The sequence below is a fragment of the Hippocampus bargibanti genome, linkage group LG14, assembly GCF_051943395.1.
Source record: "Hippocampus bargibanti isolate YZ-2025 linkage group LG14, ASM5194339v1, whole genome shotgun sequence".
NCBI lineage: Eukaryota > Metazoa > Chordata > Actinopteri > Syngnathiformes > Syngnathidae > Hippocampus > Hippocampus bargibanti.
Window position 1 is genome coordinate 8854327 of NC_142747.1, and position 14591 is coordinate 8868917.

The window sequence follows — 14591 nt, forward strand, 5'->3', positions numbered from 1 at the left end:
TCTAAATTTATTCTGAAGGAGAAACATGAAAGCTTGTTTGTCTAAATGAGAGCAAGAAGAAAGAGCTACGAATGACCTTAGGTTTAAGATGCTTTTGGGAGCACCATCGTGAGATCGATTTGCTTCCCTGGCTTTCTCAGTCACCCTGCTATCTGTCGATTCTTATCAAATATGTATCACGTCCTCAAACCTTCACCAGAGCTAAGAGGGGAAACTTCAAAAGCATCAAACAGAAAGCAAGAGGAATAAATTATTTCTTCCCCAAACCACAAACCTCATAAGGCCAGGCCAGGAAACCAAACGTCTGCTCAAGATAAGCAAACCTTGCGTGCCAAAGCTATAGTACCACTATTTATGAACACTAGAAAATGTCAAACAAACCTCATCAGAAGTATTATTTTTTTTGTTTGCAGTTGGAGGGAAAACTTTACAAAATACAAAAAAAAGTTTTTTTTTTCTTCAGTCAAAGGTAACAGCAAATGTGTTATTGCTATCACGAAAGTGTACTACAGCTCATGTCCCCATATTTTTTGGGGCGGGGGTGTTGATTTTGCTTTGGGAGAATCCACCTAAGCACCAACAAACATTTTTAAAGTGATAATTTGGAATACAGACAACACACAAGAAGATACACACACACACACACACACACACACACACACACGCACGCACACACACACACACACACACACACACACACACACACACACACACACACACACACACACACACACACACACACACACACACACACACACACACACACACACACACACACACACACACACACACTCACATACATACAAAGAAACGGCATTTTTGCCTGCAGGGCTTTGATGTCAAACACAAAAATAGAAATTGCAAAGTAGCGTAATGTGTTGTATTTTGTGCATTTTATGAGCTCAAAAATATTCCAGGGTTTTATCAGAGTTTATCATAATACAATAATACTTTTTCAGAGATTGCCAATTTTCCTTCTTTAAAACATTTATTTTCATGGAAAATTTTGTCCTGAGAATGTTCTGAAAAAAATGATTTTTTTTTAGACACAAAACACAAAAACAAGCAAGAAATGCAAAATTTTCCAGTTCGAATTATTTTGCCAAAAACGGAAAATTAGGGCGAAATCGAGAAAAAAGTCGGCCTGAAATGAAATTTCCTGCAATGAAAGTTTTATATATCTCAGATTGCACTTCTTTTACGGGGTTTGGAAATGGAGTCGCTGGCTGCTGAGAGTAGTTGCGAGACCTGTTGCGGTTCATTGTTACTTCACATATAAGGCGCACCGGATTATAAAGCACAGGGTCATCTTTTGAAGAAAATGAAGGATTCATCAGAAACTATCATATATATAAACCACATAAAACAAAGAATTGATATATGAAGAGTTTGTTTTTCCATGAACCTGCACCACGTGCATGCTTGCCTATTTATTCATGATTGCAATGTTTGTTATGCAGGGATCAGACACAATTCTGCTTGAGCCTTGACCCATTTCCAGCCTCCCTAACAGCAAGCACAACGAGGCACGTTTCTGCGAGGAGGAGAAAGATGGAGTCTTCGAAGGCGAGAGCAAGATGGAGGGAGGGGAAGTGAGAAAGATATCATGTGGCCAATGTGATGCGGCACACTTGTTTACCAAGCAAAGTGCTTCGCCCACTCACCTCCCCTCTACCTTTCACATGTTCTTCCTATTCTCTCCTTCCCACAATTTTCTTCTTTCCGTCGCACATTTCTTTACATCTTGTTCTCGCCCGAGCTCGTTTCAAGCACGTTGGACTCCTTTCAAGGTTGGGCTGACTTTGGGCGTGTTGGATTTACAACCCCCCCCTCCCTTCTGTCTCTGCTTGCCGCTCAGTGCCCTCACTGTCAATCTCTGTGAAAAATGGAGGCGGCGGCATATCGCTGGCATGATAAATTTCAGGAAGCAGTCATGTTTTACCACCGAACGCCGATACCCTATATACGCCTATAACCTATATCCTTAAACGCCCTTGCCGCAAATTTTGGTTTAGACTGTGACTGTATTTGCCACCCGACAAATTTATGAGGCTCTGTTAGCATTTTGTAACAAAGAACAACATAAGGGGGACAGCGAAGAAATCAAGATGCCTATAGAAGGTAAAACGCACAGCTGGGTAGGTGCCGACTTGAGCACAACTGCAACTAAAAGATGTTTTATTTTAATGTTTTTAAGTATCGGATGGAGTCATTTGCATAAAGCAAATAAGAGCACGGCCACTTTCCACACAGGAGGAAATTGACTTTTTCTCTTCGCCCTAATTGTCCCTTGGTGTGAATTGTCTGGCAACCAGTTCAAGGTTTCCCCCACCGACTGCCCGAAGACAGCTGGGATAGAGTCCAGCATCCATGCGACCGTCGTGAGTATAAAGAATGAATATCTATTGTACAATGTGAGGGAAAAAAATCATTATTTTTTCATCAGGCCAATTATTTACAATGCAAAACATTTATGTGACAAAATTATGTTTGGGCAGGCCAGCCATCTATCCAGCTATTTTCTAATCCGCTTTATCCACATAAGGGTGTGCAGGAAGAGCCCCCCCACCCCCAGCTATCTTTCGGGTTGTATGGAGGGGATACCCTGACCTGGTTGCCAGCCAATCGCAGGCAAGCCAAATCACTTAATGAAAAGTTTTAAAAGCAGCCGGAGGTGAAGGGCAGACATGAAAATAAAGTAACAAAATGAGTAAGAACTCGAAACTTTGCACGCGGTAGGTGCACATCTGTCCCAGCTCTGTGCTCGTAGGTCACAACTAATACGTAAAAAAAAAATAAAAGAAATAAATTTTCAAGCGGATAAATAATACTCCAGTTTCTGTAAGAATATGTTTTCTTACTCCCTAAACTATGCAAGCCAAATGTGCAAGGTGTCACTGACATCTTTGCTACTTTTTTTGATGATCCATTTTTTTTTCTTCTCTTTTTCTCGATACCAAATCTGTCGCTCTGGCTGACATCTTGAATAAGATAAGGAATAGTACGAATACATCAATTGAAAACCCACACAAATGATTCCCTTTTGAAAGCCACTCCACAAACAGGACACTGACACACAAAGGTGGGTTCGGCACCGCAGCATCCCTTCAAAACAAAGCGCCGCTGTAAAATACACAACACAGCACAGCTTGTCGCCCCCCGCCGCCTTTCTTCCCTGCGTCTCTTTTATCTCTCCATTAGCTCTGTTAATTGTTTATCAAAAGGAGCAGACGACAACAGCAGGGCATATGAAAGCTTGAACATGCAAGACCGGTTTGAAAATTCATGACAGGTTAATGGGTTGCTAGTTGCAACACTCGCGAACTCACGTCGCGTGCATTCACATTCAAAATAGGCCGCTTCAATAACTACTAAGCAGTCCTTATTCTAGCAAGTAATTCATATTCTAATTAACTTTTCAATCACAGCTGATTAATTAAGACACGGCTCTGTAATTACGCATCTATTTTAGACCCGTTCAGAATGAGACGTTATCCACTGATTTTTGACACACTTTGCTCTGTTTTCTCCTGTCGTCAAAGTCGATGTCGAAATAAAAGTCGATGGCGAAATAAAAAACTACGACGGAACCTATCCAACGATTTGAAGATCAACCAAAACAGGGCAGAACATTTTTTCTGGAAATCTTTTGACATGTGTTCTACAACTAGTCCAAGGTGTTCACCCAAGACCTCCAGCTCATAGCGTCACCAAGTCGAAATCTGATTGGTCAAAGCAACCGAGTCATTGACACCGCATTTAATGCTCCAGGGCCTGCAGAACTGATTGTGAAGGCGTTTTGGTAGATTTATGACTCTGGTAATGGGAAAACACACATCTGGAAGCAGCACAACAGGTGAAAAGCAATGAAAGGAAGCTGAAAGACGATTTGGAAATATTTAATAAGAATTTATGGACAAAATTTTATCAACATCAGTCTGATTTTGAGTTTTTAGGCCAGCAGAGAAGGCCTTGCAGGCCCAGATGGCCCACCACTGAGTTTTAAACATTGTACAGTCAATAACGACTGAGCAATTATTTGAGCCTTGACCTAGTCTGGAAAGTTTAAATTCATTTACAAACATTGTTTGGAATTCTGAAAAAGAAAAATGGAAGTCGATTAGCGGTCTTAGTGCTCATTCGAGGTTGTTTTCTTTCATCCCTACAAGCAATGTTCCCTCTAAGCTGTGCGCGTGCACAATCGCGCACCGCTTGCACCTACTCAGCGAACAAGAACATCTATGCAGCGCACAAAATAAAATAAAACAGAAACGCATTACTTAATATCTAATTTTAGAACTGATATAATCTAGTTAATTAGACTAATTCTCTCTCTCTCTCTCTCTCTCTCTCTCTCTCTCTCTCTCTCTCTCTCTCTCTCTCTCTCTCTCTCTCTCTCTCTATATATATATATATATATATATATATATATATATATATATATATATATATATATATATATATATATATATATATATATATATATATATATATATATATATATATATATATATATATATATATATATATATATATATATATATATATATATATATACAGTAAAGTCTCGTTATATCGATATTCAAGGGAGTCAGAAAAAATATCGATATAACCGGGACTATCGATATATCCGACCCTGTTTGCATGTAATTTTCTCCGTGCGTGCATAGAAATAGTATCGATATAACCGGGACTATCGATATATCCGATATCGATATAACGAGACTTTACTGTATATATATATATATATATATATATATATATATATATATATATATATTTTTTTTTACCATTTTACAATGTAACTCAATGAGTGACTGGTGTCCAGCCAATAATGCCATACAGTTCACGTACGCTACTTAGCCAATCGGAGCAGAACGGCGCGAATGTGCCCTGCCCACAGCGTACACATCTGATGTTGCTCACAGCAGTCCTCGGGGTGCTCAGGGAGCTTGTGTGTCTATTCAGACACATGAAAATTTTGAAAGAACATTGCCTACAAGCATTCATTTCTCCTCACCTTCACAACTAAGAGAAGTGCACTTGATTTTCTTATTCTCAACAAAGGGTCGTTTTTTTCATGAAAATTTGAACAAAAAAGAGAGAGACAAGGAGAGAGAGAGAGAGAGAGAGAGAGAGAGAGAGAGAGAGAGAGAGAGAGAGAGAGAGAGAGAGAGAGAGAGAGAGAGAGAGAGAGAGAGAGAGAGAGAGAGAGAGAGAGAGAGAGAGAGAGAGAGAGAGAGAGAGAGAGAGAGAGAGAGAGAGAGAGAGAGAGAGAGAGAGAGAGAGAGAGAGAGAGAGAGAGAGAGAGAGAGAGAGAGAGGCTGGAAGAGAGAAAGAGTGAGAAAGAGAAAGACAAAAAGAAAGAGAAAGAGAAAGACAAAGAGAAAGAGAAAGAGAAAGACAAAGAGAAAGAGAAAGAGAAAGAAAAAACCTGCAGAATGAGTTTCAAAACAAGGCTGGGTCAAACTTCAGCTCATTGCTATTCTCAAAGCTCTACTAGTATCCTCCTGCAGCAAGAGACGGCTTGAAGTAAACTCAACCTCTCCATCAAAGTGTGAGGTAGATCTGCCCATGCATCAGAATCTATCATCAAATATTTATCAGAGAGCAGCAGTGATTTTGACCGTGTGCTCATGTTTTTGACAGCCTCGCCTTTCTCTTTATGGAAGTAAACACAACAGCATCCAATACTGCCGTTCTTGCAAAAGGGCGGATCCAGATGAAAGAACCCCACCACCACCACCACAACCCTTGCAGGTGTCTACACGAGTTGCTCTATTTGCACCTCAAAATCGTATCTGCGTACTGAATATTTGGCCAAATTTTTGTGACGAGGGCATGACTTTTAACTGACAGCTTGCAGTAAGTCAGGCAAACTCGCCAGTAAATAAGTCCCCGGCATGGATCAGAAAACACATATTCATGCTTGAGTAGACACGTTTAAAATGCCACCAAAACACCGTCCCAGATTTTGCCCTCAGTCAAATGACATCAAGTGCTCACTCACAGGTCTCTGAATGCCTCAGTATGAAGCAAAAGCAGCCCGTAGGCGGAACACGGAGCAATAACAGTGATAAGCACTGCTTTTAACGTGAATTAAAAATAAAAACGTGCCGCAGTTGTCATGCTGAGTTACATGACTTAAAAAAAAGGTCTGTGATGCCAAGTAGACGTTGGAACTTGACCGAGTTGAGAATGAGCTACAAGGAGAGACGCGGTGATTTAGTGTGACAGTAACAACAATCGCTGGCGGCCTAAGAGACGCCGTCATATGGAGCTGTTGATTCCCAGTACTGTGACTCACGCGGGAAAATAGTCAATGCAGTCGTATTTGGAGAAAAAGTAGCAATATTCCAAGGAGAAATTAATTATGATCATCGAAAAAAGTAGGCATATAAATTGCATATATATTCATTAGTGGGTCAATGACTTAAGGAGATTGAGTAGCAAATCATGAACATGCTCTCAAAATAAAAATTTGAATGCTTACACATCATTTTTGTTATGATTCATGAATTGTCATATCTCCTGCAATACGAACACAAAAAATTGAACAAACATATTTTGCTTGATTTTTTTTTTTTTTTACTTAGAGAAGCCCTTAACAAAATATTGAAAGATGCACTGACATATACATGTATATCAGTGATGGACCATCAAGGCTTACAAAGCCTTCTCTGCTGACCTAAAAACATCAGAATCACGGACTGATGGTAATCGTATTTTGGCCATGAATTCGTAAGAAATAATTCCAAATTGTCTTTCAGATTCATTTCATTACTTTTCCACTGTTGCGCTGCTTCCAGACATGTGGTTTTGTTATTAAGCATGTAACCAATCACATTTCAGCCGTCATTTGTTACCAGGTTCAGAAATCTACCTGGACGCCTTTACAATCAGTTCTGCGGGACCCGGAGCAAAAAATAAGTGTCGATGAAACTATTGCTTTAACCAATCAGATTTCGAGTTGGGCGGCCCGGTAGTCGAGTGGTTAGCACAGTGCAGAGGTCGCCGGTTCGCGTCCCGGTCTGACCTCCCTGTGTGGAGTTTGCATGTTCTCCATGGGCCCGCGTGAGTTTTCTCCGGGTCCTCCGTTTTTTTCCCACACTCCAAAAATATGCATGGCAGATTGAACACTCCAAATTGTCTGTAGGTATGAGTGTGAGAGTGACTGTTGTACGTCTTTGTGTGCCCTGCGATTGGCTGGCAACCAATTCAGGGTGTCCCTCGCCTCGTGCCCGAAGATAGCTAAGGTAGGCTCCAGCATCCCCCGCGACCCTAATGAGTTATAAGCGGTACAGAAAATGGATGGATGGATGGATGGATTTCAAGTTGGCAACCCAAGGCCTGCTGGAAGGCGCTGGAACCGTCAGAATTTTCACAAACTATGATTGGCTAGTGACTAGCCAATTATAGTATCACTAGCTGCTAGTCAGAGCATACTGGCCAGAGCTAAACACTGTATCGGTAGCAAGCTGCATATGCAAATATATTGTGTTGATTCAATGGCAGTTTTGTCAAACCACAATGGCTGAAGGAGGAGAAGAAATGTATTTGGTTGGTGGATTTGGTTTGGTTACTGTTAAAGCCATTTTCAAGATGGACTTTTCATGACAAAATGGACATCATTAAGAAAGGTTGGTCAGTTATTTCCCCCTAATGGTACTCTCGAGTGGACTTGTAGTATCTTACCACACTTTTTTCAGTCTGGATTGATTCAGACCTAGCACTACCGAAGGCCTGGCGATGAAATCCACGGCTGTGTTTAGAAATAAGAGGCCGAGGTTGTGAAGGGAATATTCATCCATGCATTTTCCGTACCGCTCCATTCCTCATTCGGGTCGCCGGGGTTGCTGGAGCCTATCCCAGCAATATTTGGCGGGGGACACCATGAATTGGTTGCCAGCCAATCGCAGGGCACACAAAGACGTACAACAGTCACTCTCACACTCACACAGAGGGATAATTTGAAGTGTTCAATCTGCCTGCCATGCATGTTTTTGGAATGTGGGAGGAAACCGGAGGACCCAGAGAAAACCCCCGCGGGCCCGGGGAGAACATGCAAACTCCACACAGGGAGGCCGAAGCGGGACGTGAACCGGCAACCTCTGCACTGTGAAGCCGGTGTGCAAACCACTCGACTACCGGGAATATGGTTTGCGGAAATACAACATAAAAAAGTAACTGTTCAGAAAAAGTCAGCAAATAATCCAGATGATTTTTAAGCAATGATTTTAAATGAGAGTCACTGCACATTGTCCTTGACAGACATTATACATTTAATTTAAAATCCTACTTACACGAAGAACTCGTTGCGGTCTTACCTGGGCTTAGCGAGACTGTGTCTTTCTCCCACGATACAACACTGACGTAGGACTCAACGGAAGCGGGGATAATGCACTTGAAAACGGCTACACTGCCTCGCATAGCCTTCTGGTCAGCCACTCTGACCGTGTAGGGTTCCCGTGAAACTAAGCAATGAATCACAATTTGTCAACATTTCATTTATTTCAGTTCTTCCAACATCCACCTTCAAAAAAAGTTCTCCTTATGGACTTACCAGCTTTAATGTGGACATCCTGACTCCTAATCTTGCCCGAGGGGTTTTCGGCTGTACAATAGTATGTGTTGTCGTGGATCAGCTTGCTGAAGCTGGATGGCAGGAAGTTGAAGATCTGGAGAGTTCCATTGGGGTGCACGTGTCGTATGCCGGGGACGTCATAAATCTCCTCGCCGGTGGACAGGTACCAGCGCAGTGATGCAGGGGCTGCGCCCCCAGCGGGACAGGGCACTGAGGTCCCTGTGGTGCTGGCGAATACTACCTCTTGAAGCGATGCATTGACAAAATATAAGCTGGAATGTAGGTCCTCACTGAAAACTGTGGAGGCAGAAGAGGAAACAAAGGTTAAGTCGACACAGTGCGAGAGGTCAGATCAGTCTCTTGAATTTGACATCTGTGAATCTGAAGATCAATGGTCACGTGACCACCACTCTTGCTTGAACCAGGGAGCAGGCAAGACGGCGGTAGACTAAAATGCATACACAACAGCCAACTAGCCAGAAAGTGCCCGCATGGATACTGTACATGTATACCAACCGCCATGTTTGATAAATATTTAGGATCCACAATCAAAATGAGTTGATCTGGGTTCTGCGTTGAGACAGATGTGTGCACGGAGTACATGCTTCATGTTACTAGCTTGCCCGAGATTGCCATCTCAGTCTCCGAGCTACGAGTTTGGTGGCTTCGCTCTAAATGGCTTACAGTGACACTGACGGCAGGCTCAGGGGAGAAAACATTTTAGCACTTCATAAATTCCTAATAAGGTTTCAAATTGCAGATCCCCCTCATCTTTTTTCTTTCTCAGCTCCTGCAGCTTGAAACCAGCAATATGACCCGCCATAATATCTTGCTGCTCTACACTCCCTCACAGACAAACAAATCGACACGTTGTAGCAAATCAAATCAACTCTTGATTTGAAGTGAAACGGTTGCAATTGTACGCCACTTACTGTAGATATGTAAGCATTTTTCCCCACAATCATAAATGGAGCTATATTTCTCTACCATCGGGCACTCACTCAGAATCTGCACTTGTTTGTTTCATCTCTAGCAAATCAGATAATAATAATAATAATAATAATAATAATAATAATAATAATAATAAATTAAAGAATAAGAATAAGAAAGTATTACTACTATTGGATTGGTTTGGATTGGATTTGCCTTTATTAGTCTCGCAGTGGAGAAATTATTACTATTACTACTACTATTACTACTACTATTACTACTGCTAATAATAATAATAATAATAATAATACTAATAATAATAATAATAATAATAATAATAATAATAATAATAATAAAGTACGAAGACTACTACTACTAATAATAATAACGATAATAATAACAACAATAACAATAACAACAATAAAAATAATAATAATAAAAATAAAAATAATAATAATAATAATAATAATAATAATATATTAAGTATAAAATATCATAACAAACGTGAACAATATTTATTCATCCTGGACTAGGTATCTTTTTTTTCTGATACGTCACAAATTACTGGTTCTGTGCATTAAAATGTATATATACAGTATATGTATACAAAATATGTCATATGAATCGCAAAACATGGTAAAACCTGTATTCAGTGCATTGTGTCAACTTTTAATAGGTCTAACCAAAAAATAAAAAATATAAATGAGAATGTCTCAAAAGGTAGAAAAAGGACATTTTGGAAATCATTGTCAAAAAACATTTAGACTCATTTACTCAAAAAGGTGTTCTTGATTCCCAAATTTCACATACAACACGATTTTCCCCCCTTTTAGTCAAGCCACGTTCCCAATTGATTTAAGGGTTTCTATTAGGTGTGGAGGAGGCAGTGGAAATGTCTTTATTTTGTGTGCCACTTCCTAAAATGCTGAACTTTACTTCTTCACTGTATATCAAAGTAGTGCAACATATTTAGAAAAAAACCCTTCTGTGTCACCTTAAGAAATACAAACCAAAAAAAGCATACAAAATCTCTTGGGATTTTAATAAAATCCTGGCCTTCCTTTTTCAAGGTCAGAACGGTGTGCATCGGATCACATACAATTGCACAGATGCATGAAATAAAGCATTCACTAATAAACTAACTAATAAAGGCAAATCCAATCCAATCCAATTGAGTGAATTTAGATTGTAAGGTGTTCCACCCTGACCAAAAATGTTTGTTGCATCATTTTACTTCATTCAGCCTCGAGTTGTTTGGATTCCACATCCTTTGACAAGGTCATGAAATAAAAAGCAGCACCAAGCAAGCAAGAATCACCAAAGAAAAGGACATTACAAAAGGCTCACTGAGTTACAAGAAGAGAAGACAGTAGAATAACATCCCGCCCTAACAAATGTTAGTTCCTTTTGTCTCCACTGTGGTTCAAATTGAACCAACAAATAATTTATGATTTGCTCTACAATAACAATGTAAACATAAAGCAGTAGATTTGCACTCCAGGGAAGTTTGCGTGTTCTCACATGTCTGTGGGTTTTCTCCGGGTACTCCAGTTTCCTCCCACTTTCCAAAAGCATACATTGCTGGCTGATGGAACACTCCAAATTGTCCTTAGGTGTGAGTACAAGGCCGGATTGTTGTTATTTTCTGTGTGCCCTGCAATTGGCTGGCAACCGGTTCAGGGTGTCCCCCGCCTACTGCACGAAAACAACAGCTGGAATCGGCTGCAGCATTCCCTACTACCCTAGTGAGGATGAAGCGGCTCGGAAAATGAACAAACGAACGAACGAACGAATATTCAAGTCATGCAGCAGCTGGATAGATGCATGGCTTGAGGAGCCCGCGATGAGATCAGTGTCCTCCAGGAGGCGAAACTCCTTGACGCATGACTCTCGAAAACTTTCGCGTAATAATATTATAAATAAAATTTCAGTCAGATTCACACTCTGACGAAGGCGGAAATATACGCCGAAACATGTCAGGTATTTGAACACCTACAATACACTGTCTGTAAGAGAATAATCTGTTGTAAATTAGATATCAAGTAGACAGGATGAACTTAACACAACTGCTACTACATTGTATTTGCTTTCAACATTTAGCTTATAGCGGACATGCACAATCCACCATGACGTCCCTGATGCACTGGTGAAAAGGACACTTTGATCCTCTAATCTTTCATCTAGAACTGCTTCATGCAACGAAGAGGGTGCAGATAGTGCTTAAGAATGAATGACTCTTTGTGTCTTTGTTTTATCATATTATTTGTTATTTATTTATTTTTGTTCTATTGACTTGAAGACAGCACCTCCTGTATTTTGTTTTTCTACTTCTTCCTTTCCTTTCCTCTTCCTTTCATAAATTTGTTGCTGTGAAATGTAAATGTCTCCACTGCAAGACTAATAAAGGTTAATCATCCAATTCAATCCTATATATATATATATATATATATATATATATATATATATATATATATATATATATATATATATATATATATATATATATATATATATATATATATATATATATATATATATACATCAGCTGCTGGTTGACAGAACAGTCGCTCAAGACTGCAGGTCCCGACATACCAACCTATGCACAGCCTGGATTGATTACAAGAAAGCATATGACTCGATGCCACACACATGGATCAATGGATGCTTGGAGTTGTATAAGGTCAACAGGACCCTGAGAGCCTTCGTTGCAAACTCGATGAGGATGTGGAAAACCACACTTGAAGCTAATGGCAAGCCACTAACGCAAGTGTCCATCAAATGTGGCATATACCAAGGTGATGCACTCTCCCCACTGCTGTTCTGCATAGGACTGAACCCCCTCAGACAGATAATCGCCAAGACAGGCTATGGATACCGCCTCAGAAATGGAGCTACGATCAGTCACCTCCTCTACATGGATGACATCAAGCTGTATGCTAAGAGCGAAAGGGACATAGACTCCCTGATCCACACAACCAGGATCTACAGCAGTGATATCGGAATGTCATTCGGGCTGGAGAAATGTAGTCGGATGGTGACTAAGAGGGGCAAGGTAGTTCACACTGAAGGGGTCTCACTCCCTGAAGGAACAATAGCAGACATTGAAAACAGCTAGAAGTACCTCGGTATACCACAGGCCAATGGCAACCTCGAATTAGCAACAAGGAAAGCGGCTACGACCAAATACCTCCAGCGGGTGAGGCAAGTCCTCAGAAGCCAGCTCAATGGCAAGAACAAGACCCGGGCAATAAACAGCTATGCCCTGCCAGTGATCAGATACCCTGCAGGAATAATAAGGTGGCCAAAGGAAGAGATTCAGACCACGGATGTTAAGACCCGAAAACTCCTCACCATGCACGGAGGGTTCCATCCCAAGTCCAGCACCCTGAGACTGTACACAAGCCGTAAGGAAGGAGGCCGGGGACTAGTGAGTGTGAGAGCCACTGTCCAGGATGAAACATCCAAGCTCCATGAATACATCAAAGAGAAGGCTCAAACGGATGATGTACTCAGAGAATGTCTCAGTCAATGGGGAACAGAGGATGAGGTGCTGGAAGAGGGACAATCATGGGAGGAAAAGCCCCTACACGGGATGTACCACCGAACCATAGCAGAAGTCGCTGATCTCAAGAAGTCCTATCAGTGGCTAGAGAGGGCTGGCCTAAAGGACAGCACAGAGGCACTCATCCTGGCTGCCCAAGAGCAGGCCCTGAACACCAGAGCCATAGAGGCAGGGATATACCACACCAGACAAGACCCAAGGTGTAGGTTGTGCAAAGAGGCACCTGAGACAATCCAACACGTAACTGCAGGGTGTAAGATGCTGGCAGGGAAAGCCTACATGGAGCGCCATAACCAGGTGGCTGGCATAGTCTACCGAAACATCTGTGCGGAGTATGGACTGGAAACCCCAAGGTCAAAATGGGAAACACCTCCCAAGGTGGTGGAGAATGACCGAGCAAAAATCCTGATACAGACTGACAAGATGGTAATGGCCAACCAACCAGATATCGTGGTCATAGATAAAGGGGAAAGGAAAGCCGTTGTCGTGGATGTAGCGGTCCCGAGTGATGGGAACATCAGAAAGAAGGAACATGAGAAAATCGAGAAATACCAAGGGCTCAGAGAGGAGCTGGAGAGAGCCTGGAAGGTAAAGGTGACAGTCGTGCCTGTGGTGGTCGGAGCACTTGGGGCAGTGACCCCCAAACTCGACGAGTGGTTGCAACAGATCCCGGGAACAACATCGGATATCTCGGTCCACAAAAGCGCAGTGCTGGGAACAGCACGGATACTGCGCAGAACCCTCAAGCTTCCTGGCCTCTGGTAGAGGACCCGAGCTGAAATGGGGACAGACACCACCCATGGTGGGTGAGACGAGGATTTATATATATATATATATATATATATATATATATATATATATATATATATATATATATATATATTCTCCCGAATGATGGCTCATATCTTCAAAAAATGTACATTCATATCTCAAGACACCACTTAAAATTTCACCAAAGTCTGAGACAGGCAGATGCCAACAAGCCTGAAGCGAGTAAACGCTCGCACTCATGTGTTCTGCCTAGAGGCAATACACTATGCGCCCAAGCTAAATAACTGTCCTCCAATTTGCTCTCATGAATATTAAGCAGCGCCATGACAGTGGAAAGAGGGGTGGCTGCGCGCACGCCACTGATCCTCAGCGACAGATCTGTCCTGTGATGTTCGAGGGGCTGTGCTTAAACGATGATGTCTAAATTATACACTTGCTGCTTCTGCATAGGAGCTCCCAAGGAAAAACTGGGTTAGGAAAGTTTCTTTTTTGCAGCTGTTGATGGAAAATATTGGCTTTTACATGAAAGATAAATGACACAGACGATTATTATTTAGCATTTTTTGGTTGTTTTTTTTTCCAATGAAATCTAGATCTGATACTCGATTTAGAAAATCGCAGATTTTACAGTATACATGAAAGTGCTGCCCATTTGTCGTTCATTTAGTTAAAAGACTGAACTGCAAACAGCCTTGTTGTGGTATGAAAAACAAAGAGACGTAGTCATAGTATGCAAATGCTAAT

The 14591-nt window shown here is 41.3% G+C and overlaps 1 protein-coding gene across 4 annotated transcripts in view; it reads right to left on the reverse strand.

The window, feature by feature from the left end:
* Positions 1 to 14591, reverse strand: part of dscamb (DS cell adhesion molecule b) — a 114845-nt gene that overhangs the window by 84945 nt on the left and 15309 nt on the right. For all 4 annotated transcript variants that reach the window (XM_089013631.1, XM_089013632.1, XM_089013629.1 and 1 more), the window contains exons 2-3: positions 8564 to 8881; positions 8328 to 8474 (exon numbers count right to left, since the gene is read on the reverse strand). In XM_089013631.1, the coding sequence (XP_088869757.1) occupies positions 8328 to 8474; positions 8564 to 8881 (465 nt within the window). The remainder of the gene's footprint in view (positions 1 to 8327; positions 8475 to 8563; positions 8882 to 14591) is intronic.